The sequence below is a fragment of the Abrus precatorius genome, unplaced genomic scaffold (genome assembly GCF_003935025.1).
Source record: "Abrus precatorius isolate BTA unplaced genomic scaffold, Abrus_2018 Scaffold10, whole genome shotgun sequence".
NCBI classification, from domain to species: Eukaryota; Viridiplantae; Streptophyta; class Magnoliopsida; order Fabales; family Fabaceae; genus Abrus; species Abrus precatorius.
In genome coordinates, this window is record NW_020874292.1 from 25,582,257 (window position 1) to 25,610,254 (window position 27,998).

General features: G+C 29.9%; 3 protein-coding genes across 3 annotated transcripts; all 3 read right to left on the reverse strand.

Moving 5' to 3' along the window:
- Window positions 1–7,847: 7,847 nt before the first annotated feature.
- LOC113852126 (codeine O-demethylase-like) lies at window positions 7,848–10,409 on the reverse strand. The gene is made up of 4 exons (XM_027482374.1): window positions 10,161–10,409; window positions 9,822–10,069; window positions 9,387–9,708; window positions 7,848–8,099 (listed from the first exon to the last, which is right to left on the reverse strand). The coding sequence occupies exons 1-4, from the start codon at window positions 10,407–10,409 to the stop codon at window positions 7,848–7,850; spliced, it is 1,071 nt and encodes a 356-aa protein (XP_027338175.1).
- Window positions 10,410–13,690: 3,281 nt separating this feature from the next.
- Window positions 13,691–20,109, reverse strand: LOC113852127 (ABC transporter B family member 9-like). Its single transcript, XM_027482375.1, has 12 exons — window positions 19,858–20,109; window positions 19,108–19,162; window positions 18,804–18,979; window positions 17,799–18,020; window positions 17,217–17,455; window positions 16,580–17,105; window positions 16,225–16,498; window positions 15,443–16,088; window positions 15,135–15,363; window positions 14,778–15,044; window positions 14,430–14,693; window positions 13,691–14,335 (listed from the first exon to the last, which is right to left on the reverse strand). The coding sequence occupies exons 1-12, from the start codon at window positions 20,107–20,109 to the stop codon at window positions 13,691–13,693; spliced, it is 3,795 nt and encodes a 1,264-aa protein (XP_027338176.1).
- Window positions 20,110–24,869: 4,760 nt separating this feature from the next.
- Window positions 24,870–27,770, reverse strand: LOC113848103 (pentatricopeptide repeat-containing protein At1g09900). Its single transcript, XM_027477493.1, has 2 exons — window positions 27,596–27,770; window positions 24,870–27,510 (listed from the first exon to the last, which is right to left on the reverse strand). The coding sequence occupies exon 2, from the start codon at window positions 27,488–27,490 to the stop codon at window positions 25,100–25,102; it is 2,391 nt and encodes a 796-aa protein (XP_027333294.1). The 5' UTR covers window positions 27,491–27,510; window positions 27,596–27,770; the 3' UTR covers window positions 24,870–25,099.
- Between the last annotated feature and the right edge of the window lie 228 nt (window positions 27,771–27,998).

Sequence of the window (27,998 nt, forward strand, 5' to 3'; positions counted from 1 at the left end):
AAAAATTTAAAGTTATTTTTTATAATATAAAACCAGTTATCAAAATAATACAATCAAATTCAGAAACCATATATTTTAATAAATAAAATTACTAAATTACGTACACAATCTTTCTTAGAGCATCTTTAAATGCAAACAAAATTTTATTAATCTTAATTTTGAAAAATCTTCCTAATAAGATTGTAATAATATGAATAGTTAATAATATTTTGTAAAGTATCAACATTTTTGAAATTGGATTTTTTAATATAAAATATTGTAGTTGAAGGGATATTTTAATTTTTATATTTATAATATTTTTAAAATTATAATATTTAGAAATTTCTTCATTTAAAGGAATATTTGAAAATAAAAACAGAAGATAAATTTTTTATTTAAATAAATATATTTAAAATTAATTCTTATTTAAAAAATAAAATACATAAATTGATATATTAACATAAAATTAATATAATAATTATATATTTATAATTATAAATAATATATAATTTTTTAATTTAAAATTAAAAATATTTATATATCCTCATATTTTTTCCGCAAAAACTTTGTTTTCCCGCCGCTAACGTTGAGTTCTAAGCATACGTCGTGCTTTTCATTCACTTACTTGCATCAGAGGCCAAAATGGTTACTGTTTTTTCTACTACATGACCTCATAGCAAAGCTAATTTTGAAAGCCAATCGTTGACTAGTAGCCCTTCAAGAAAGTTATCTTATGCATGAATACATGCTACAAAGTGAGATAAAAGTAAGTTAGGTTAAACCAGATTTTGTAAGGTCGAAATTTAATTTATTTTATAAATCTATAGGTTCTTAAAAACTAATACAACAAAGTGATATTTTGAATTTATTTTAGTTAATTTTGTACCATATTTAATAACAAACATACAAATTTTATATTTAAACAAAATAATGTAATTTTATATTAAAATATGCCTATCTTAATCAAGCTCAGTGGTTAAATGATTTGCGTCTTAGTCAAAACAGACTTTAGTTTTATTTTTAGCTTTATTAAAACTGGTTAAGAGATGAACCGGTCTAATTCTTATTCATTTTTCAAAAGGTTTTATTTAACTAAAAAAATTATTTGGAAGTATGTCTTTTAAATAAGATTATAATCATAAATTTAGATAGAATAATAGACCCTTAAAACTTTTAAACTTTTAAATAAATTAACGAGTATGTGATATAACAATATTATATTAAAAATTAATACGACAATAATAATAAAATGTTATTATATTATTATTATTTATATTTATTTTAATAGATTACTTCATATTAGTTTTAAAATACCTTTTGAATGATTTAAAATTTTACATTTTAAACTAAATATGCTTTAAAAAAAATTAATGACTTGTTTAGCAAATGAGCCTAACTAACATGAATTGATGACCGATTTCAACCTTCCTTATTTTAAGTTTAGAAAATAATGTGCTTTATTTGGATAACATTATTGCACTTGTGGATTGCAATGTAAAACTATATATAATTAGTTTCTTTCATTTCCAATGACATTGAACTTAATGTAGTTATACAAGGGATTTGAACAAAGATGTAATTTGTGTACTTGATGTTAGTTTCTTTGTATTTTTGTGATATAGGCATAGTAACCAATATCTCCACTTTCCTTTTCTTTTACTTGTTCTAAACCAACCTACAATAATTGATTACCGTGAAGAACAAACTATACAAACAAATACTGTGAGCAAAGTAAAATACATTATGTTGAAAAGCTCAAATTAGTTAAAACAATTGGTACACGTAAAGTTATGCTTGAATTTTGAAAAATAAGGTTATAAAATATAACCGGCTTTATGGGTCAAAATTTAATCTTCATTCAAACTACATTATAAAAAAAAAGATAGCTAAAATCAATTTAGAAATACATTAATTAAATTTTGAAATCGGAAGTATATTTATATCTGCTTTTAAAATTTAGTTGGATCAAGTTACCTTTTTCACTTTTCCTCTCTTAAATTTGATTCAAAGAAATGAATTATCTCCTTTTCTTTAATCTAAGCATTTCATGACTCAGGTAAAACACTACTTGGAATAAAGCTAGTAATCGATGTATCATATTTTGGATGACACATACATAACGAGAAGATCTGATTAACAAACACATATCTTTGTGGAGAAACTTCTTGTCCTATTTCAGTTGGCAATTTTGTGTTAATTCTTTGTGCATGCGTGCTTCGATGCTTCAGTGTATGTATTTTTAGTATTTTGCTAACTTGTTGGCTTCTATATTCATTGGAACTTGGGAAGAAATCCTTGTACAATTGAGTTAGTTCCCCATCTATTCTTATGCTGTTTAGCTGTGGTTGTGGAATTCCTTCCTCAACATTTTCAATAAATCATTCGGTGTATCCTAGGTCCCTGGCCCAATGCTTGATGAACAACTTTTATGATTTTCCTAGAAGTAAAGGAGGCTAAACTATAGTTGCAATATTTTGCCTATGCTACAATTTGGTAAGATGTATAATGCATTATTAGCAGCTCGGTGGCTTCCAAATAGGTGTAAAAGGCATGAAAGATTCACTATCATCTATGAAATTTTGCAAGATCGTTATAATGGTAGGAAAAGCTATAAAATGGAGATAACTTGATCTATGTATTACTTTATATTCCTGTTGAGATTTTTACAAGTGTACTAAATTTTCATTTTAATAAAGTCGTATCCACGTAAATTGAAAAATATATAACTAGTTTCTATTATCTTAATTAAAATTTTTAAACAAAAGATGAATAATTTTGCACAATTTGTTTATGGATTAAAAATGCAATAATCTAAGAACTAAATTTAATTTAAATATGAAAAGATTATAAGTTGAGTTGAGATTAATTTCATCATTCTTTTTTTTCAATATTTTAATGAACAAACACTTAAGTATAAAATTATAAATGTAGAAGCATTTATTTAATGTTTCTCTATATCAATTTCTCACATATAAGGGTTTTAAAGATATTCATTGAATAATGATTCTTCAATTTCAATGAATCCTCTAACATTAAAAATAAGAGTTAAAAAATAATTAATATATTAAAATTTATCCTTAACATTACAATACATTGAGTCTGTTTCATTAAATTCAGGTTCAAAGTTTGTTTTCTAGCCAAACATTAAATTCTAAATAAAAAAAATTATTATAAAGAATATAATCAAGTACTAAAAATGAACGAAATTACCAACATTTATAAAAAATGAATATTATAAATAAATTATTAAAATATTTTAGAGTAGAAGATTATATTCAATCCCAAAAGAGTTTTAACTACTTATAGTAGTCATTACAACACAAGAAAGAGAAAAAAAGGTGATAGGATGAATGATGCCCAATACTCCTTGTCCTAACTCTCCCTTAATTGCTTTATTTTTCACACTCTTTGATCCCCTTTCTTCTAATTCTCTTTCCTTAAAAGTGGAATAAATGAATATTCGTTCATGCGAGAAAATTTTGTTCAAGCCAAAAAAATATTCTTGCTTAAGCAAGAAATTTTTGCTTGAATCAAGAAAGGATCTGGATCAATTCTTCATCTGCCAATTGTTTCTATCCTCATTAACCTACTGTAAATTAAACAAATTATAAAAAGGGATCAAAATGAACCTTCATCTTAATTTTTAACTTAAATTAGTTTACTGAATTCAAGTTCTACTAATTGAAAGGGAATTGACATTTAAATTCAAATTATTGAAATAATTAAACACTTAATTTCATGCAAACATTTGCTCAAACTTAGCACTTATCAATTTACATTAATAAAATTTTGTAAAATTAAAAGGTTTACACACTATATTCCTAAGAAAACTAAATAGTTCATACATAGGATAAGATTCTTGTAATATACACATAGTTACCAATATCTCTAATTTCCTCTTCTTTTACCTGTTATATCCTACTATAATTAACCACCATAAAGGACAGCGAACAAACTATGCAAACAAAATAATGTGAGCGAAGTAAAGTACATTATATTAAAACACTGAAATTGGTTAAAACAATAGTAAGATGCCAATGGTACACGTAAAATTATACACTTCTTAAGAGCCTAATGCTTTAAAAGATTTTGAAGTGAGGAGATCAAAATGTAATTAACATAGCAATGAATGAAGGAGCAGAGTATATATTGAATTTATGAAGAAGAAAATTAAGGATAAATTAATACTGCAGAAAAGGAATTATTATAAATACACAATAGTAGAATATCTGCAGCAAACTATAATGCATGTAAATGATAAAAAAATGCATTTGTTATCATTACTGTTTGAGAAAAAGAAAATTTTTTAAGTTATGAAGTCCTTGTCAGACATCTGCTATAAGAAAAAGACTATATCCTAAGAAACTTGTTGAAAGGTTCCACTTTTTCGAGATGTTTTGGGAGGATTTAGAAGAATCTTGTCATGATGAAGAAACCACATTTTGAAGAGTTTCCATAGGGTCAAAAGAAAAGCCTCATTCTTTGTTGAAAAGAAGGCCTTTTCGAGAAGTTTCTAAGGATCTTCTAATCCCTAAACTAGAAATAACCAAAACTAGTCGAAAAATAAACTTGACAAGAAAATTATTTTAAGTCCATAAGACTGAAAGTCTTTTGAAGAGTTTTTGAAGGATTTTTCAAGTTTATAATTCTCAAAATTAGTCAAAAAAATAGGAATTGACAAGAAAAATATTCTAATTTCACAAAATTGAATATGATCTCAAACTTCCCTCAGAATCACTCAAAAATCAAAATTAATAAGAAAATTATTTTAAGTCTATGAGACTGAATGAGCTCTCAAATTTCTTCCAGAATTAGTAAAAAAATAGAAATTGAGAAAGAAATTATTCTAAGTTCACGAGACTGAATGAGCTCATAGATTTCTTTTAGAATTGGTCAGAAAATATAAATTGAGAGAGAAATTATTCTAAGTTCATAGGATTAAAAGAGTTCTGATGAATCTATATTTTATAGATATTTTGTTTATCTTTTTATATATTTTTAATAGAAAAATGAACTTAGAAATGGTAAATAGTATAAAATTTTCATTTAGGTCAATTATCATAGCTTTCTTAATTTTTATTCAATTTACACCGATTTCTGTAAACATATTTTGTAATTTTGATCACTTGAATAATTGTGCAGTAATTTCCAAACAAATTCTATGAATTTTTGGCTCTTGAAAAAAAAATATAAAGTGAAAATAACTACTTTCAAGCCCTATAGTAATCACTACAACAAGTCATTTCCATGGGACAGATCAAAGTAACTACTTTTAAAAGTAACAGTAATCACTACAAATCTAAAGGAAAGGCGCAGACTTGCCCATGTTCACTATCATCAATGATAGTGAACATTACAGATGGCCCCAAAGTAATGAAGGATGTGCGTGTTTACTTTCATCAATCATAGTAAACACGACACACATGACCAGAGTTTAAAGGCTGCGTGTGTTCACTATTATTCACCATAGTGATTATGCGCAGTACTTATGAAAGTGAACACTACAAAGAAGGGAGAACTTTATGGAACTGCGCGTAAACACTATCAACATTGATAGTAACTACTTTGGAAGGTGTTAACTATACTATAAATAGGATTTTTACCATTTAGGGTAAGATCTTTTACCATTTATTGTAATTTTTCATTTCCCCACTTTTATAGGATTCGGTTAGGAGTTTTGGGCAGCTGCCCAAGAACTTCATTTTTAGGGTTTTCATTTCTTTTCCTTTTCTCACTTTGTTTTTCTAGTTTTTTAAACATCAAATGCTTGTAATGTTGGATTTCATCTTTATGCAAAGCTATGTTTTGAAAATTAATTCCTGGTATGGTTCACAATGGTTCTTGAAGTTTGGATTTGATTGTTAATACGAATTTCCACTTGTACAAATTTTATTTTTCCTAATATCTTGAAATCAAAGTTAGGATTTGAACAAGAGTTGTTTGCTTAATTCAATCCGAGTTTTTTTTTTTAACAAGAGATTCATAGTTTAGTTTGCTTAATTCTAAATTAGGTTTTAGGTTTGCTTAATTTAAAGGACCAGAGATTGGAGTTCATATAATTTGCTTAATCTTGCATGAGAATCCAAGAATTAATTGACAATTGTTCTAATTAATTCAAGTTTGTGAGAGAATTAATATTTAATTCTTGGTTAACTAATGATCGAACCAACTGTGGATGAACTAGGGATTAATCTAATTTGAATGTTTAAGGATTTAAAACCACAACCAAACACTCCTTATTTTTCAAATACATTGCACACCATATATTTGATATTTGGTCACTCATCCAATGATTCATAGGAGACGACCTAGGTTGATTCACATTAATTCTGTTTATATTTTGATGAGGATTAGCGACAACCTTCTCATCAAGCTCTCAGATTTTTTCCAGAATGGGTCAAAAAATAAAAACTTAAATGAAAATATTCTAAGTTCACAAAAGATATGATAGAGCTCAAAGAGTTACAAGGCTCAAAATAGTTATCAATAGTTACCATCAATGAGAGGTTTAACACACGACAGAGAATTGTAGGCGATAATAGTTATGAAAGAAGCCCCAATCGACAACACGATCATAAACAATCCTAGATAATGGACAGCAGCGGTTGAAGGCAAGCATGTATGGAAGATAGTTGCTGAGAAGTGATTGCGAAAAAAAAAGGATCAGGAGTGGTTCATCTGTCTATAAATACAAAAAAAAATTTACATAACAGGAAACGACTTTTTGCACCCAGACACTACACATAAACTCTCTGCATGCTGAAATTCTGCACCGAGTCAGATACTACCTATTAGGAGATGCAATTGTTGTTGTTTGTTGTTCCTAGGAGTCTTACGTTTACATTCTTACACTTTTACATTTATGCTCTTTATTTTTAGTTCATTCTACATTTATTTCTTGCAATTTTAGTCTTATTCAGTACTAGTGTAAACCTTCACGTTTCAATTTACTGTTTCTATTCCACTGTTCTACTATTCTTGTTCAATTCTGTGTTTTATGATGTTTATTCAATTATTTTAATTACAACACACTTAAAAGAACTCAAAAGGACCTAAAATTCAATCTCCCAAATTACTCTTGGATTTATTTGTTTATAATTGACATTTTTCATCGTAAATAACTACTCTCCAAAGATTTCTATTATTTTTAACACGTGAAAAAAGTATAATATAATGAATGCAGAGGTGTAAACAAACAACTAGCCGTTATGCGTTTAAATGATGAAGAAAATGGCGTTTTATCATTGATCCATATTCCGTAGACAGAATGCAATATATCACATGTTGAAGTTCAACATCACCAGCAACAGCTTCTATTACTCTGCCCTCAGTTGGAGTCAATCACTAGTATTGCTATCAAGAATTTCAAATATTAAAACTTTGAAAAGAATTGGTTTGTACACATTTGAGATACAGATAAATATACTACTTTGCATTTCTCCTGTCTCAAGCTCTGTCAACAATTCTAGTATAAATTCCATAATCTAAGACAATGATGGTGCCACCTATTTCATAAAAATAGTAGATAGTGAAACTCAAAATCCCGGAAATAAATTTTGCATTTAGATTTCTCTAGTAGTAGTACACATTTGCCTTAAATTTCTTCTGAAAGGGATTTCTGTACTTTTAAACATAATGGCAAATGTTTCACATAGAAGAGCTTATAGGTATATATAGTGTTACTAGCTGGTAGAGCATGTAACAAAATTTTATATCAATGTTTGAGTGGTGTTATAGCTTTTACATTGGATCTACGTTTACAGAATTTTTAACGAATACATACCAAGTCTTTTATACATCGATTATGCACACATAGACTTTGTAATTTGATACCAATTGCAGGAGCTATAGGGTGGCGTGGTAGTATGTTAATTTGTGATCTTCATATGCTCTAAGTACGACTTTCCGTCCAGCTTACGACGATTCATAAAGTCTTTGAGATATTTCTCCATTTTGATCCTTTTATACAGTGGAGGATTTTCTTGGTTTGTGAGATTAACTGAAGGTTCAATTTCAGATTGAAACTTGGGGTTGAAGAACATAGCAATAGAAATCCTTTCCTTCTCTGAATTCACTGTTACTCTGTGCTCAACACTTTTATATAACCCATTGCTCATAATCTGCAAATCAAATCACATTTAGTACATATTCTATTATTATCAAGATATGTTGACAAAAAATTATTCTTATTTTATTTATTTTTCTACTTATTATTTTCTATTTTCATTTTAGTCAATCGGCATGCACCAATTAATCATCCTTGAGATTTAATAAATTAATGAACACTTCTTTCTTACAACATATTGTTGTGATACGAAAAGCATATTCATTCTGAACAGGATCTGTGTCCACTTCGGTTTTCCAAAAGAGAAATGATAGTTATATTTCGACTTTGTAAAATTTATACACAAGATGAGAGAGATAAAAAGAAAAATAATGTTAAAAACTATTATTAGAAAATACTATATAAATAATATAATTCCTTTTCAAATAATATCATTAAAAGCTAAGGTAATTTAGTTATCACATTTAAATTTATATTTGTGTTTTAAACTGTATATGGTTGTTTTATACTCAAAAGATCTGATGAAATAAATAGAAGATATCACAATTTGTCATAGGAGAAATTTTGCGTTTGTTGGATTCGGCGGTTTGTTATTAATATTTAGCAGATAACATGTAGAGGTACAATTAATTACTAATATATATATATATAGACAAAAAGAGAGAAGTTTATTAGTTTATTTAAAATGTATTATATTAATTTTTATGCTAGGTTATAAATTTGAAAGGATTGGATTGAATCAAGACAAATTTTAACAATGACTAAATTAATTAAATCAGGTTCAGGTTTTTTATTTAATAAATGTCATACTAAAGTAAACTTATAGCCTGATCATGTGACCTATTTTTACGCACAGACATAACACATAGATGATGAATATGGTAACATTAAACTTTAATATTTATTCATATATATATATTTATAAAGCAAAAATTTTTTTGTATCAAAATATAGAAAGAACTGTAACGCATATACAGATCTTACCCAGCACCATTTTGCAACTACATCTTCCAACAACTATACCCTGCACTATCAGCAATATTGTTTGAAATAATCAAAGGACCATTATGTAGTCTTATAAAAAACCATGATCAAGAATGAATTTTATTCCGATTCATTAATATTTAATCAAGTCATAAACAACATAAATTGTGTATTTTAAAATGTCGCTTCTTATCTGAGGTCAGTATTTTACATATATATAGGGAAGAATTCCAATCCAAGAGCAGGAAAATTATTGATGTATGTGTTTTAATTTAAATATCAAAGTAGAAATAGTAAAAACAAAACGGGAATGGCTATGAATTCAGAACAAAATATGAAAGAGAGGATGATATCAAACCTCTAGAATATCCCCAATATTGACAATAAAGGCATCTGAGCTAACGTTGACCGGAATCCAAATGCCATCTTTTTTAATTTGTAGGCCATTCACTCCATTAACTTGGTTAAGGATAGTGATTCCTGATGCATCTGAATGAGCAGTGAGACCCACAACTAGTTCAGGTTGTAGGCATGGAGGGTAGTAATTCATTCTCAAATTCTGTATCCCATCCTCAAACCCCTCTAACTCTCTCTCATTTATCTTCAACATATTTCCTAGCATCCCTACAAGTATCTTGGCAAGATTTTGCATTTCCAAAATATATGATTCTAAGATCGTCCTGCATATATATGTGTGTGATACATATCAAGTGATCAAAATATCCATGCAGTGAGAAGGACAATTTATAATGAGTGAGGGAGATGATATTTATAAATATATATACATATATACCTAAGTGATGAAGGAAGCTTTGGGAAAAGATGTGGTTTTCTTATACTATGAGGGTTGGTGGTCATGAATAACCTATCACCCCAATCAAGTTTTTGATCTTTTGATTTGCTTAGACTAATTCCGTAGCCTTCAACATCACCTGGCCTTATCTTGTACTTGATCTTTTCTTCTAAGGGAAGCTTGAAGAATCCTTCAGTCTCCTCTTTAAGAGTTTCAAGCATTAGCGGGCTAATTCCATGATCCACCAACTACATGGATAAATAGTTTAGGTTGATTGGAAAATTAATTAATAGATAACATAGAATGAATAAGATGGAGTGTAGAAGGCATTTTGCAAACCTGAAAGAAACCCCAATCCCTGCAAGCTGAGTTCAATTTCTGTAGTTCTTGCTCTGTAGCTTCTCCTTGAATCAAATTTTTCAGGTTGATGGTTGGGATTGCATGATCTTGGAATGGTGATGAAGGTTCATGATTGTCTAATTGAATATAGCAATGAGGAAGTGAAGTTAGTGGATTCTTAATGAGCTCTTGAACACTCAACATTGCTTCTTCAGAGCTCTCAGATCTCACTACTTGAGAGGATACCATGGTTCTTCTTCTAAGCACACCTTACAGGCATTGTATTCACGTAAATTTATACACCTGTATATTTACATTTTTGAGATATTCACGGAAATCTTATTTTCTTTTGTTTAAATTTTCATTTTTTTAATTTTAATTTTTATATGGAAAAACCGTTCATTTTAGTATTTATATTAAAAAATATTATTAATCAAAGTTATAATGGTATCGATATATTTTATTATCATACTCGTTTCACATGCACCCGTTCTTCAAGGGAGGCCAAAAATTAGATATATTATTTATTGTCTTCTACTTTTACTTTTCAGTAAGAATTTAGAAGTGCAACTTTGTAATTTGTGTAATCAAAATCAGCGTTACAAATCACTATAGACTATTGAAATAAAACTTTATGTTCTGACTAAGATACAGCATCTCAAATAACTAAGATACACTCAAATTTTGTCCTTTAAACAACTACACACATTGCGGTTTCAAAGCCATCAACGTATAATATATACTCTCTCTTTCTCTATCTACCTATCTTTCAATTCCTGGCATGCTGTTTGGTTACATGACATCAATTCGTAATGCAAGTGTATACGTTCCACTAAAAGATCACATGTACAATTGATGGGTATAATTTTGATGAAATGGTGACACAATTTTTGTAAAGTATTTTTAATAGCGAAACTTTGTTTAAATTTTATTTTATTAATTTGTATGTGAATCCTACAATATCTCATCACTCATTTAAAGATTATATTAAATGAGCCTCACAATTATTTCATGCTTTTATACATTATTAACATTTATTTTAAATTTAAATTTTGTAACTTGATCTTATAAATTTTTTTGGTCAAGCAATGGTTATGTATTTAAGCAATCGTACCAATTATGATCTCCACCTCAGCTCGGTTGATTATTTAAAAAATATATTAAGTACCCTTTAAAGATGTCCTAACATCAAATTAGGTGTCGATTCGTTGTTTAATATGTGGCCTTTAATTTAAGGATGATATATGTTTTTATAGTCCATTTCAAAATAGAACGTGTATTTACTGTTTTATTTTTTAATAATAAGCAAAGAAATTATTATTAGAGTAGGCACTAAAGTGAAGCCCGTAGTCTAAGATAGAAGAAGAAGACACTGAAATGGGTTGATACAGCGTTGAAAAGAAGGTAAATAGAAACTCACTGACTTTTGCAATTTCAAGACTATATTTTCATAATATAATCAATTCTACCAATTCGTATGGTTGATGGCAGAGCACTGATCAAAGAAAACAAGTAATCGGAATAATAATATTTCGTATTTCGTGAAGGATAATAATAATTGTAAAAAAAATTAGAATGTTAAAATCTCTTCACCACACACATTTCGTATTTCGTGAAGATTAAAATTAATGTGTTACAAAACGTGAGTGATCTAACTCAAATCATCTAATAATCGTTCATGAATGATAAAAAAATTAAATTGATAATAATATATGAAAAATTATTAATAATATATATTGTATTATAGGAACTAGATTAATTAAATCACATATTATTTTCTTGAGTTTGGTTCTTGAGCTACGCAAATTACTATCAAATTGGTCGATTCTTTGTTGAATTAAGAAAATTGAGTGTAAGGTAGGTTTAAGTAATATTGATCATTATTTATTATTAAGCATGTAGATCAAGTAGAAATTTATTCCACTTTAAGTTGTAGTTTATAGTTCGAGTTTTACTAATAAAATTTGTTATTATATTATTAAGAGATTTACTTAGTTGTAAAAAATTAAATTGAAAAATAACATTCTTAAAGAAAAATTAGGTTATTTATTTATTAAATAACATTTAAAATTTAACCTAACTAATTATACAATTATACAATCTACGTGTTATCTTTTTATTATTCTGACATATAAACCTTCTTGTCAATGGATGTATTAGGGGTATTTTTACGCCTATACAAACTAAAATGGGATAGAATTCCTGCATCAGTTTCGTTTCTTTGGGTAATAGATCAAATTAAAATGGTATTGATTGATGGTTATCTTTATGTTATTTACGAAAGTAAAATGCTGCTAGCATAAAATAAAGCTAAAAAAATGGATCAAAGATATAAATACCAAAACCAAGAAGCATTGTCCATTGGCAGGCAGCAGGTTAAAAAATATTTTTGATGATGCTGAAAAAAGAAGGAATCTTGATCAAGGATATGGTTCCATATTGAATTCAGCCATATGGATTTAAATACTAGAGTCAAATCTGACAGATACTGAAAATATAACCTCGCTTTAAGATGCATTTTTTGACTTTGCTTCTGGAGATGCTTTCAAAATTAATAAAAATACAAGACACGTGGCATATGATTTAAAACAGAATAATTTAGTATAAAAAAAAAATAGAGCATATTCTGACAGATCTTTATATAACATTATCACCATAAGAACCCAATTGGGTGTTTGAAAAAATGCCAAAATGAGGAAAAGTTTTGAATTTGGTTTTATATTTTTACTGTTATTGCAAATTTGGTCAGAAACTAAATATGATAAACACTATCTGGATGATAGTAGCAAAGTAATCAAGTGTCTAGAAGGACTTGCAACTTCCTTTGCAACCTATGTTGATACAGAAAAATCTTGTACAGAAGATATTGTAATAGGTTCATTCTGAAAACTATTTCATATTTGGATTAGTATCAACTGCAAACACCACTCCATTCAGTAACCCTGACTTTATATTCTATTCACAGACATAAATCAATAAAACTATGAAAACAAATCTAATGTTAAAGAAATATAAACTAATTCATGACAGAAATCGGTTTCCACATTGGAACAAGTCTCTAAATTGACACCACTGCGATCTTCTGGAGCTAAGTCAATGCATGATAGAAGCATGGATTGTATTTCCCACACACACACTGCTCCTTTAGAATTCAAATTGGTATGATCACACCACAGTCTTCTTCACAAGGCAAACAGAAAGTTGATGTACCCTCAACTGTGATATACTGCAAAAATTGAAGAGATAATAACTATTATTACCTTGTAAGATCACCTTTTTCAGATTGACCATACTCGGGATTTGGTGACAAAATAAATATCATTAATCAAACCGTCAATATAACTAACTAGATAGTCTCATTAATCAACTTCATTACTATCTATAACTACTATAAAAAATTACAGTTTTTCGAATCATTGTCACACTGTACTTTTATTAGTACAGAACTAAAAAAATGATGATAAATGAAGTATCAAAAAGTATCTGAGAACAGTTTTGAAGCATTGGTGCTTCATAGGAACTCTTACACGTTATGATGAACTCATGTGTAGAGCTACCAATGATGCATAAACTCCATCGGTGATCTTCATCAAATCATCATGCCTACCCTTTTCTGCAACCTCCCCATTTTTTATCACTGCTATCATGTCAGCACCCCTAATTGTTGTAAGACGGTGAGCTACCACTACAGTGGTTCTGCTCACACTAACTCTATCTAGAGCCTCTTGGACTATTCTCTCTGACTCTGCATCAAGTGCACTAGTTGCCTCATCAAGCAAAAGGATTTTGGGGTCTTTCAGCATGGCTCTTGCAATGGCAATACGCTGTTTTTGCCCTCCGGAAAGTTGCGTGCCTCTTTCTCCAACATTGGTGTCATAACCATTTGGAAGAGAACTTATGAACTCGTGTGCATTGGCTGCTTTAGCTGCTTCAATTATTTCATTCTCTGTAGCACCTCCCTCCTTGCTATATGCTATGTTGGCACGAATGCTTTCATTAAAAAGAATAGGCTCTTGACCGACCAAACCCATCTGTTGCCTCAACCAGTTTAGTCTGAACTCTTTTATGTCCATTCCATCTAGTAGTGCACGTCCAGAATCAGGGTTATAAAATCTCTCTAAGAGGCTAATCACTGTTGATTTTCCACTACCACTTTCTCCAACCAAGGCAACAGTCTACAGTTAAGTATATCAACAATGTAATTACACCACATGTTTTCAAATAAGTTGATTCACACTACCCAAAAGCTATTATTAAAGCGATGATTACCTTTCCAGCAGGAATGCTTAGACACAAATCTTTGAAAATTTGAACATGAGGCCTAGTTGGGTAATTAAAGCTGACATATTGCAGATCAATATAACCAGCCACAGTTTCTAGTGTTCTACCCTCATTGCTGCTGGAGTCAATAGCAGGTTTTCTGTCAAGAATTTCAAATATTGAAGCTGCTGAATCTTCGGCCTTGTTAGTGTCTGGTGCCAAGGCAGCAGTCTGGGAAATACCAATTGCTGTGATTGTCAAACAAAAGAAAACCTGCCACAAATTTTCTTGTAAGAACTATATCAATAGAAACATCAAATGAAGATGAAGCATCCCAAGTTGAAAAGCTGATTGTACCCTGAAAACCTCAGAAAAAGTTGCCTTCCCATGTTGCACAAGAACAGATCCTATGTAGAAACAAAAAGCATTTGTGCAGTATAGAGCCAAAAAAGAGAGACCAAATCCTGCACCACTAACAAGTCCCAACCGAACACCTTGTTTTTCGGGCTCTAAACATTTTTTCCTGTACATATCCATCACCTTGGATTCAGCACAAAATGATGCCACGGTTCTGATGCTACCAACGGCATCATTTGCCACCTGACTTGCCTCTTCATACTTAACCTACATATTATTAGATAAAATATCTCATCTTGTCCATAATGTATAATTTCATTAGTGTCATGGAATCAACAAATTGAAAGTTAGGCTAACCTTAGCATCTGCACTGAATCCTTTTAAAAACCTCATTTGAAGGAATCCTTGCATAAGGACCAAGGGTGACACAGCCAGAATTATGAGAGCAAGAATCCAATTAGCAGTGAATGCTACTACTAGACCTGCTGTGATTGTTGATATGTTTTGCACAATGAGGGCCAAGGTGTCACCGACAAGACTTTTCACTGTTGAAGCATCAGTAGATAATCTTGCTCCAACTGCACCACTGGAAAGTGATTCACTTCTTTCAGTTTCATGTGTAGAAAGGATCAATACTTGATAATAAAGGTATCTTGTAAACATACCTTGAATTAGCAGGATCATCAAACCAGCTTATTTCTTGGTGCACAACCTTTGCAAATGTCAGTGAACGAATTTTTTCTATTAATTTTCCACCAGCAATGCCAAAGAAGTAATTCTGAACTGGTAAGACCACTAGAGTAACTATTCCCAAACCCACATACAAAAGTGACCAGAACCTAGCATCTTTCCGCTGTTTTACTGGAGGTTCGTAGAACGTAGTTATTGCTGATGAAAACAAGAGGCCAAATATCGGGAACACAACACCATGTACTATTGCAGCAATGGATCCAAGCAATAAGACAGGAAGCTCAGGTTTGTTCAAGTAGAGCAAACGTTTTATAGAAACCCTTTTGGAATTCTTAGTATCCATTTTACTTCTTTCAATATCCACATCTTCTGTTTCTCCAAGTGGATGTGCCCCACTTTGATGAGAAAGAGAAAAGCTATGTGACTGCGATTGTCTCCCTGATGAACCTCTGCTTATTCTCAGGGTGCTAGATTTAGCCGTTTGATAATCTAAATTCAAACTGGTACTTGGCTTCTCTGCTTCAGAATTATGGCTACCTTCGTCTTCCTTAGCTCGTTCTTGCAGACGAATAAGCTGTGAATAAGCACCATCAACATCTTTGATCAACTCATCATGAGTTCCTACATATAAAGCAAGCATGCAATAGTGAATACCTTATTCCAAGATGTTGCAAAAGATGGATTCTCATTTGTTGTTGTATTTATATGATATAGAAAATATAGAATTAGAAACAAAATAGTTGGTTAATGTATAAACCTTTCTCTACAATTTTGCCTTGTTGAACCACTGCTATGGTGTCAGCGTTTCTAATTGTTGTTAAACGATGTGCAACAACTACAGTAGTCCTTTTTGACATGACATTTTCTAATGCTTCTTGAACAATACGTTCAGACTCAGCATCCAATGCACTTGTTGCTTCATCAAGAAGAAGGATTTTTGGATTCTTCAAAATTGCCCTTGCAATTGCAATTCTTTGCTTTTGGCCACCAGAAAGTTGAGTCCCATGCTGCCCTGCCATAGTATCAAGACCCTGAAAAATAAATAATACGCTTTAATTAAAATCAATCAAGCTTCATAAAAGAAGGTAAGAATTTGGAATATTTATAAGTACCTGAGGAAGCTTGTCAATGAACTTTTTGGCATTGGCAAGTTTTATTGCTGTTATTATTTCCGCATCAGTTGCACCTTCTTTCCCATAGGCTATGTTCTCTTTGATACTAGCGGCAAATAAGATAGGTTCTTGACTAACCAATCCTATTTGTTCTCTTATCCATCTAACCTGAAAATTCTTCAAATTCACACCATCTATGAGTACTTCTCCAGAATCAGGATCATAAAACCTTTCTAATAAACTGATTACAGTAGACTTCCCACTTCCACTTTGACCCACTAAAGCTGCAGTTGTGCCACTAGGAACATACAACGAGAATCCAGAGAATATCTGCACATCTGGCCTTGCAGGGTATCTGAAGGAAACATCTTTGAGTTCGATATCTCCTTTTATATCTACCAAGATAACACCACTGGTGTCATAAGCATCAATTATTGGCTTTCTTTTAATTGTCTCAAACATCTTATATGCTGCAGCTTGGCCTGCTGCAAATGCATTCAGGCTTGGGGATGTTTGACCAAGTGACCTGTGAAGGTAAGAAAAGTTAAATTAGGTTGCCTCACCAACCATAGCTCCATAACGTACAAAGTAAAAAGAAAAAGGTTAAATTTCATGCCTAAACAATGTGATCACTTACATTCCACCAGTCATAATAGCAATGATTACGGTGATGACAGTTCCACCATTGTATCCTTTCTCAAGAACTAGTTTGGAACCATAACATGTGGCAAGTCCATAGGTGCAGAAAATAATCAGCAAAAGTACCCCCATTCCTAACCCTGAGGTTATTGCTTGTTGAACCGTTGATCTATAAGCAACCTTTAACTTTATATTATACTGGTCTATTGCCTTTTTCTCTCCAGTGAAAGATGCCACCTGATTAAATTTCATAAATAAGGGAATGACAAGGGTTAAATATACAGTTGCCACGAAATTATATGATGCATCAGACATTTTAATTCTTGAAATATTAATATTAAAATTATTTGAGATTATATTCATAAGACATTTTAGTTCTTGAAATAGTAAAATGATAATAAAAAAATAAAATGAAACAAAAACTAAAATGAATGACAAAGTTAGAGAATAATAAAAAAAATTAATATTTAAGAAATTCAAATGTCTGACTCATATAATCTGGAGAACTAACGTGGAACTTTACTCATTGCAAATCATTCAATGTTTTTCTATAATTGGATTTTGTGTGATTGTGACTTACTGTTCTAATAGCTCCCACTGTTTGTTCAACAACATTTCCTGCTTCAGCATAAGCAGCTTGGCCACGACTTGACATTTTAGCCATCAACATAGACATTATTCCACCAGCAACAACGACACATGGTAAACATGCAAGCAATACTACAGCCAATCGCCATCCTTTTATGAAACCAATCACAAAGCCACCAATAAAATTTGAAGCAAGTTGTATGAATTTCCCAACCTGTCATTATTGTAAGTTTGTCATAAGGTACAAGAAAGATCATTGGTATCAATTGTAATTCTTGCAAGATCATGACATTTTAATATTCATTTCTGTTTACATAACTAGTGGTATTAGTGTATTACCATAACGGGTTATTCAAAACAATTAAATATATTTATACAAATATTTTAAAACTTTAATCTTATAAAAAGCATAAAAACTATATTGATAAAATTTAAATATGTATCTATCATTATTAATTTAAATAATAATGCTATTATATTTATAATAATAAAAGCTATGATTATACTGTGTTAAGAAAACTTATTTTTTTTCATTTTATTGTTTAAAAATGTTATGATTTCAGATACTTACAGAAAAGTGGAGAATAGAGACGGAAAAAAAATTTATCCCAATACAAAAAAAAAAAGAGAATAAAAATGGGAAAAAAAGTTGAGACAGGTAAGAAAACACTCTCCATCACGTGCAGATGCCGTCCCTTATATCCTTCGAAACAAAAAAAAGAACTATATATCTTTCGGCAAAATTACCAATACTCTTTTCCGCATCCCCATTGTTCTTTTGAGTTCATTTGGTTTGGTAAGCATCATCATGTTCTTTTTAATTGTTTCCACCGGTTTCATCATTATTACCATTGTGCTTTTGTACACTATGATGCATTCACTGTTAAAATTTACTCTTGACTGGCAAATATAATAATACTTAAAAGATTATGACGCTTGATAACAAATATATATGAAGGTTCACCATGGTGTTATTTCAAACACATAAGGAACCTACCTTTTCTCCCATGGCATCTTGAATGAGAATGGTATCACCAGACATTCTCCCAATTACCTCTCCTGTATTTGTTTCAGTGTCAAAGAAGGCAATGTCTTGCTTCAATATAGTTTTCAAGTACAAGCCACGGATCCTTGCAGCTTGTCTTTCTCCTGTTACAATCCAACATGCTACCTCTGCAGCATTCAACAAAGCAACCCTTAATCTTTATTATCATGATTTGATACTCAAAGTCAGAAACACATCACACATGCAACGTCGAGTTTCCCAAAAATAAATAAGCAGAAAAGGAGACCAATCTTACGTAGGAATGACGCAATTCCAGTCCCAATAGCCAGGTATACAAATAATAATGAAACCTGAAATTTGAAGTAACAATAGCAGACATATTAGGATATCAGGTAATGCAAATTTTTTTTCCTCCTTTAATCTGGAATCTCAATCAATAGAAAAAAGAACATGAAATATTACGCTTGATTCCTTTTAAACAAACCATACCCTACCCCATATGGAAAACTTTTCACTTTCCTTAAAACGATAACGTTAACACGCTCATCCAAATGATTGGAACTTAACAAAGTGCATTTGTTAATGTAGAAAGGTATATAAATGTAGAATTAAAGTTCTCTAGGGTTCATGACATGATAGACTTGAGTATGATTTATAAATTTGGACTGGTGTAAAGCTTAAACTTATCCCGGCAACTAATTCGCTCAAGCATAAGCTATCTCAAGGTGCATTAGTTAATTGTTTCGTATCTTCATTTTTATGTGTAGGGGTGTCCAAATCTTGAAAGAATACTTCTTGGTGTACCCATTGTCAGTACAAGCAATTTTTCATAACAAAAGAAGGCCACAGATGAGGGATATACATATGCATGCAATATAAATCAAGAATAATTTTCTTTCACGTAGATGAGGTTACTAAAATAGGAAACAACACAGACCTTTCATTGCACTGAATCTTAAAAGTGAAATAAATAAAAGATTTATAACAAAAAATTAAATAAATATAGCGAAATCTCTATAAACCGAGGTCATATATATATATATACCTTGGAAACTTCCCTGATAGCACTGGATGGATCGGTGGAGCCAAATGTGTTGATGAGTTTCCCTAAAATGACGGTCATGAGAGGCTGTGACCACCCATTAGCTATGGCACAGATCGTGCCAATGCTCATCAATGCCTTGTCAAGGTGATCAGCAAAAGTGAATAGCTTGTAAAAGGGAACTTTTTGATTGGCTTTGTCTCGTTCATGATTTTGTGAAGATGAAGGTGGTGGCACCGATGTGGTGTCTGCCATGGCTGCCTGAAGAGAAAAGCAAAATCAAACAATAGAAGGAGTAAGATAGATACGTGATTAGTTATAGACAGACGTAGAATAAGGTCAGTGGAGGGTTATAAATACTCGTATAACAAGTATAGATTATATTCAGTTATTTAGTTAAGAGCGACGTTGTTTGTTTAATTGGGTAGAAGATTATTCAGCTATTTCGCATAGTTTGAGGCACAAGTTTCTTCCATGTATATAAGCCCGGGTCAAAAGTTTTATTTGAATGAGTAAAAGAAAGAAATGTTTAGCATTAATATTTTCTATGTTTTTCTTTTTTTTTTTTGTTATTGATCAGCTACTAACTTGTTTATGGTGGAAAGAAATTTTTTCTTATTCACATTAGTCGTTTGATTTTAGGGCTAGTTACTCATTTTTACGAAAAAAAAAAGAAACTTTTTAGATATATGCAAATTTAAAGTTGTTTATTCCTATGAAATATGGAAAAAAAAAATTAATTCTAATAAACTACCACAATCTCAACTGACCAAAATAAAAGACTACAACAATTTATTTTTTGAAAATTTGAATTCCAGTATAAAAAGTATACTCAATAGTCACTTAAAAATTAAATTTAAACTTATGAATATATTTAACCTTCATATACACAATTTGTGAGTATTATTCTTGAATTAGAATATTTTTAAAACATTTCTTCAACTGAAGCATTCTTAATTTTGTTCTAAATGGAGCGTTTTTAGAGATTATTTTTTTTATCATGCCAAATAATTTTTTTACATTAAATATTTAGTTTTTAAGTTAATATTAATTTAAATTTTATATTTCATAATTTTTATTTTTATTTAATATAATAAAATATTTATCATTATAAACTATAATTTTCACTTTTTTAAAATTTAACAGGTTATTAACTATAAAAAAAAATTCATATAACATTTTTAGTTAATTATTTAAAAAAATTTAATTTTATTTAATGAAATTCATGTAATGCATAGAAAAATTACTAATCGTCAATCTCTATGTATACTATAAAAGTGTTTTTAGAAATATTATTAGATAAGAACATTTGAATCGATTATTTTTCAAATAATTTTTTTAATTGGTCTCTGATTTTGTTAGGTTAAATATCCTTCAAATTTTAAAATGTACCTCCAGTCATCCACGTATTAACATAATATCTAAAATATCATATGTAAAATTGTACATGTAACAAAAACTATGCTTGTGAGAACTTGCCCTATTCGCTTGAAGATTAACTCACAATCAAACTTTTATCTCCATTCAAAATGAACCAAAACAAAACCATCCAAAAGGAAAGGAATTAAAGAATTATTAGGACTTAAAGAACCAAGTATGTTAGAAGGAGAAAAGTAAAAAGGAAAAAGTAGAAAGTAGAAAGATCAAACGTGTACTTAAATCTATGTTTAAAATATTATTTTCTTCTTGCACTGTACCAATATTATAAATTAGCTTTTAAAATAAATAATAAAAAATATACAATATGATTATTAATATAAATTCTATTATATTAAATAATTTTTTTAAATTAAAATATTAAATTAAAAAATAAATATAATATAATAAAAATACTCATAAAAATGCTCTTCTTTAAAATTTTCCTTAAAAATGTTTTCATTAAAAAATTAATAAATATGAGTTAACTGCTCAAGAATGATTAACAATATAGTTAGAAATTAGATAAAGAAAAAATCATTCAAAAGTAAGTGAAAAAAATAAGGTTTAAAACTTAAATAAGTCAAATAAGATTAGAATATGGACGTTAAAAGTAAGTCAATGCAATGGGTCAAACATACCTTTTATATATTTTAATTTTTAATAAAACAAATTAAGGTCAAATCTCCCTTCTAAAAGGTGTATTTGATTTAATAAATATTTTTATATAATAATAATAATAATAATGTCAAGAAAATTGTGAAAATATGTAATATATTAGTTGCAACACAATACTTTAAAAAACTTTTCAATAAATATTAATAATTATTAAAAAAATAAGTGTTTAAAATTAGAGTTTATAAAAGCAATGACTAATTTTTATATTTCAATCCTTCATTTTAATTGATAAAATAATTCTTTTTTTTATATGCTAAACGGACTCTTCAATTGATTTTAAATGTTTATAATAGAAATCATCCATATTTTATTTATTAAGTCTATTAGAGATATTTTAAAATTTATTATATTTATGTATTCTGTAAAGAGATCTATTAATGTGTTGATAAACTTTCTAAGATCAATTTTAAAGAATTTTGTCATTATATTTGTTTTGAACAATCTCTATTATTTTTGCTTTCTTATTTGAGCTTAGATACCTTAGTATCTATAATTTTAGATTTCAGAATTAGGGTTTTGTATTGGCCAGACTTTTAGCCCTGTTTAATAATAAAAAATAATTAAATTTTTAGATTGATTTTAATTTTTTAAATAAAAATTTAATGAAATTTAGCAATGTCATAATAGAAATAATAAAAATTAAAAACTAAATTACACTACAAAAATTAAAAGAAAAACTAAATTAAACTTAAAATTTTTTAAAAATGAAATCAAAAGACCATATCATTAATCCTACATCTTAAAACGATAGACATAAGATTTTAGACAAAAAATAAAAATAAAAAATTGAAAGAAAGATGAAGAGATACCTTCCTTGTACGTTTGAAATGAGAATGAAGAGATACCCTCTTTACGATCGCATGTATTGCTATTTTTCAGAATTTCTTGTTTTTTTCAATTATCATCAGAAAAATAATTATAAACCATTTGTTATTTGTCTTAATTAATTTATAAACGGTATTTTTTTAATTATTTTTTATTTTATCTATTCTCAATTATTATTAATTGAAAATTAATTTTTGCTGATTTGACTCTCTAGGAATTCCAACATGCATTTATTTCAAAACTACCACTTTCCATTTAAATTTTACAATCTAATTTTATTTTATTTTTAATATTTCTTTTGTATGATTATATTTGAATGCAATTTCTCATTTAATCATATAGCCAATGGGACGCACCAAATGGAGACTTAACAAATGAAAGGGTAAGTGTATTAAATAAACTTGGATCACTATAATTTATTATATACGAATAGATAGGATTAAAATTATAAATTTTTAAATTAATTATATGATTTTAATTAAATTTTAATTTATCTCATTTATATATAATTATATAGTTAAAAATTATTTCTTTTACCTTAAAATATGACTTTTTTTAACTAATTTGACATCAAATAATAACTTTTATAAATTAAAAAAGTTCTTTCATTAATAGTTAAAGGACTTATTTAGTGTCACAAAAATGTAATAGAGAAATTATTATTAAATGATTATTGATGTAATATTATGAGATAAAAAGAATAAATTATTACGTATCGATTGAATCAATAATGGTGAACTCTATGGAAGACTTCTTTCATGGCGAGTCTAGACAAAATGAAAAAGTAACGAATAAATAATTTTTTAAAAATAAACTATTAAAGAAATAAGAAAATAAAAAAAGAAGAAGCAAAAACATGCTGAGTGTCCTAGCATTCACTCTCGTGATGAATTATTATTATTATTATTTGTTTCATAAGATAATTTTATATTATTTTTTATCTTCAAAAATTGTTGCGATACGAATTCTTTATTATTTAACATCAGTTTATTTGTAAAATATTAAAAAATTATCTTGATTTTATTTAATGACATTTAAATATAAAATATACGTGTTGAGAATTTTTTTATTATTGAAAATAAATTTAGTTTATATTAGTGACTGATTTTCTACAAAATTTATATTTTTTTAGGAGATGTATGTAAGTAATGTGTAGCTGTTAACATAAATAATAGTTTAGGTACATTTAGTTATATTTTGAAAAAATAAAAATATTTATTGAATAAAGTTATCAATGCACGGTGGTTAAAATAATTATGACACTATGTGAGTGAGGAAAAGGCTACTTCATATAATAAGAGTAGGGTATTTGAAATGTGGCTAGAACAAATAATTTCTATTCAACCAATGTGTTATAATTAAGTTTTATAATTGTTAACTATTCATCCATTATTCTTTTATTTATTTATTGTCGTTATAATGTTTTCTCTAAATTTATATAACTTTTTTCTTCAGATCATTTAATAATTGAATTGCTAGTTATTGGAAGTTGTGGTCCTTCCGAGCAGGCTTTCATTATTTTAGTGGTCTTTTTTAACTTTATTTTGTGCATTAAACATATTGCAACTTTAGAAAATTAGTAATATAATTTTAAAAATTTACTAGGCCTTTGTTTTTGCACTGAAATAATAGGTTATTATGTTTTGACTTTAAATAAATTATAAATATATTTTAACAGGTTATTTCTTTTTAATATTGAAATTACAGAGAAGATTCTACTAATATTTCAATATATTTAAAGTAAAATTTTATGTAAGAAATGATTTAATTATCTTAGGTTAAGTAATGTTTGTTAATTTAACTTGTACGTCAGTTAAGAACCCAATTGTAGATCATAACAAGTGACATGGCACAATAATAATAAAAAATATAGCTCTTAAAATCTCTCACCAACTTAAGAATAAAAACTCATTTAATATTTAAAAATAGATAGAAATCTAGATGTAATCCACAAACTCAGGCATCATATCTTACACAAATTAAATCCTAATATTTTAATACATAACTCAAAACGCTTAAATTCAATTCAAATCTCAATTATACAACTTTTATTTAATTTAAGACAATATTTGTTCCCACTCTGAATGATAATAAATAAACTCCTCTCTCTATTTAAAATTTAAATATGCGCATCACTATCCCCATAAAAGATAAAATGATCTTATGAGTTAAATTTACATTCTCAAAACAAAATAATCTTTTTCTCAAAAAATAATGCCTTACCTAATTGAAGGCAACGAAATGGAATACCAACAAGGGAAAATGACAAACTGAGGTGAAAATAAAATCATCCCTTTAAAGCTTAAGCTAAAAATAGTAGCTAACTTCACAGATGCATCTCATTTTGTTGTATTCCACGCTCAACAAATCGTAAAATAAGGTTATCAGCCTCCGCCAATTTACCATCTAACACCAGTTTCTTACTTACTTTCTCACACAACTTTAAATTAGGAATCAAATTACGTCTAAACATTCGACAAGCCACTTTATATGCTGAAAGAGCAAACCCTTTATCCAAATATCTTTCCATCAGAACATGACATGTATTAGCATCAAGTTTTGATGCTGTTCTCAAAACCTTCGCTAGTAGTTTCTCAGCCTCCTCAAGGTTCCCAAAATCACAAAGCTTTTCAATAACCTGATTGTACACTGTTCTAAATGGCTGCCTAGCAAGCATTTTTTCCAACAAGTTCATCAAGTCATCAACTCTACCCCATTGACAATAACGGTGGATAACCGACTGGTATGTTACAGGAGTTGGAACCAAACCTTTGCCAAGCATTGTTACAATTAACTCAGCTGCCTCATCCAATCTACCTTTCTTTCCCAATGCATCAAACAATGTTGTATATGTGACAGTATCAGGATGTTTGTTGCTTAAATACATGTCATCTAGCACTGATAGAGCACCTTCCAAGTCACCCATCTTGCAAAAACCATGGATTACAGTAGTGAAGTTTACAACGTTGATGGCACATCCCTTATTCAGACATTCTTCTAGATATTTTTTAGCTTCTACTACTTTCTGATTTTGACAGAGAGATTTTATTAGCAGGTTAATTTCAACTGGGGTTGGGAAAAAACCTTTTTCAACCATTTCCCTGGTCAAATCACAGGCCTCAGACAATTTTCCCTCCCTACGGAGCCCATGCATGACAACGCAGTAAGTGATGGCATTTGGCGTCCACCAATGCTCCTCACTTACATTTGTCATCTCCCATGCCTCTAATGATTTTCCATTGCGACAGAGGCCATTCAACAAAGCTGTATACGATACAGTATTTGGCTTGCACCCGTGTTTGTACATCTGCTGCAGCATCTTTTTTGCTTCATCTATCTTCCCCAAGCGACAAAATCCATCAATAATAGCAGTATATGTCACTACATCAGGATTACAGCCTCTTGAGTACATATCGATCACTAAAATCTTTGCCTCACCTATCCTCCCCATTTTACAGAACGAGTGAACTATTGCACTATACCCTACCTTATCAATGTGGAAACCCTTGTCTTCTGCTTCCCTTAGGAAAGAAAGAGCATCATCTGCATGTCCATGCTTTGAAAGCACGTGGATAACCGTATTATATGTAACCTGATCTGGTATTAATTTACTATTCTGAACCATGTTCTCCATTAAATGTTTAACTTCTTCAATTTTTTTATCTTTACAGAGAAAAGCCATCACAGTATAATAACTAACTTTATCTGGAGGACATCCCCTGGATGGCATTTCTGCTATAAGCTCCAATGCATCTTCAATCCGATTTAAATCACAGTAACCCTTAATCAAGCAGTTATAAGTGATAATATTGGGTTTGATTCCAGTCAGCTGCATTCGTTCCAAGAATTTCAGCGCCTTTGCCAATTTATTTCCCTTCACCAAAACATAGATAGTAGTGTTACATATAGATAAATTAGGTTCAACTCCAGCTTTCTGCATCAAGGTCAGAACTCGCAAGGCATTCCTCAATTTTCCCGCACGACTATAAGATACCATCACATAACCAAAAGCTTCAGGGGAACATTCAAATCCCCGGCGGTTCATAAGCCGAAGAACTCGCCTTGCACCTTGGCACAATTTGGTCTTGCTAAGGACATCTAGCATTGTATAGTAGACAATAGTGTCATGTCTGTAGCGCCACTGCCGATCAGCCCAATAGAAAAAGTTCAAAGCAACCCGTTCATCATCCTGGGAGCGCAAAACAGCACAAACAAGTGGAGGTTTGAGGCTTCTTAATAAATGCCTCAAATGTCCTTCAAATTTAGGGTTCCAAGCAGACCTGAGAGTGATTAACCTACAAACCTCCCTGACCAAAGGGTGTCTAAACTCACTGTCACCAATTTCAACTCTTGCAATATTTTCTCTCTGTTGGTGACTGCCATGAAAGGAACTGATAAACTCAAGACTCTCATCATCACTAGGCCCCTCTCCTTCACACTCCTCATCTTCCTCTTCTTCTACCGCATCATTCAGACTTGCAGTAAAACCAAAATCCCCTGGAAAACCAGAACCCACTTTCCCCAAATCATCATTGAAATTCTTAATGTTGCATTTACCCTCATGTTGATCTCCAACATTAGCGATTGAATAAGAAGCAGAAAAAACAGAATTTCTTGCTGAATAAAGACTGAGAGCAACACGGGGCAAACGGTTAGCATAGAAATGGGAGGCTAAAACTTTTCCCAGTAAAGAACGGTTGAACCTCGGAAGTGGCATCGTTAAGAATTTGATGTTGTCTAATTAGAGGAAAAATACCCACATCTCAATCTCTTCAACAGAAATGGAAAATTCATTCAAATCAACAAAAGTCGTGATTTTTACCTGAAAATTTGACTTGGGTAACTCGCTTTCCATGCAAAGATCTGAAACGGAAGAGGCACCCCCAAAATCTGGAGTCTCCATGGTGGGCGTATAATTATTGCAACTTTGTTCGTCCTCTTATCAGTGTTAGCGAGCTCTCGAAGTGAACATAGAAAAGCTTCTACCACCTTAAGGTGAACAAACTGCAAGCAAAATTGAAGACATAAATGGGTTCAATCGGGTTTCTAGTGTTTTGGGCTTTGGCCCACACGACACAATGCTTGCTGGTTAGATGGCCCAACTCGAACGACTATCAAAAGATCAAAGTCACTCTCACTCCTGGCCTCCAATCTCGTTTTCTTCTATTTTCTAGTTGTCTCTATTCTCATTATTATTTCTCTCATCTACCAAGTTTATAATATTC

Bases quoted from the DNA above. Each gene is read 5' to 3' on its own strand.
- LOC113852126 (XM_027482374.1), bottom strand. From the start codon at position 10,409: ATGGTATCCTCTCAAGTAGTGAGATCTGAGAGCTCTGAAGAAGCAATG. The intron at 9,709-9,821 runs GTATATATGTAT...ATATATATGCAG, and splicing joins AAGCTTCCTTCATCACTTAG to GACGATCTTAGAATCATATA. The intron at 8,100-9,386 runs GTTTGATATCAT...TTTGATTTGCAG, and splicing joins ATATTGGGGATATTCTAGAG to ATTATGAGCAATGGGTTATA.
- LOC113852127 (XM_027482375.1), bottom strand. From the start codon at position 20,109: ATGGCAGACACCACATCGGTGCCACCACCTTCATCTTCACAAAATCAT. The intron at 19,163-19,857 runs GTATATATATAT...TTCAAATTTCAG, and splicing joins CTATCAGGGAAGTTTCCAAG to GTTTCATTATTATTTGTATA. The intron at 14,336-14,429 runs GTAATCATCGCT...ACTTAACTGTAG, and splicing joins TAAGCATTCCTGCTGGAAAG to ACTGTTGCCTTGGTTGGAGA.
- LOC113848103 (XM_027477493.1), bottom strand. From the start codon at position 27,490: ATGCCACTTCCGAGGTTCAACCGTTCTTTACTGGGAAAAGTTTTAGCC.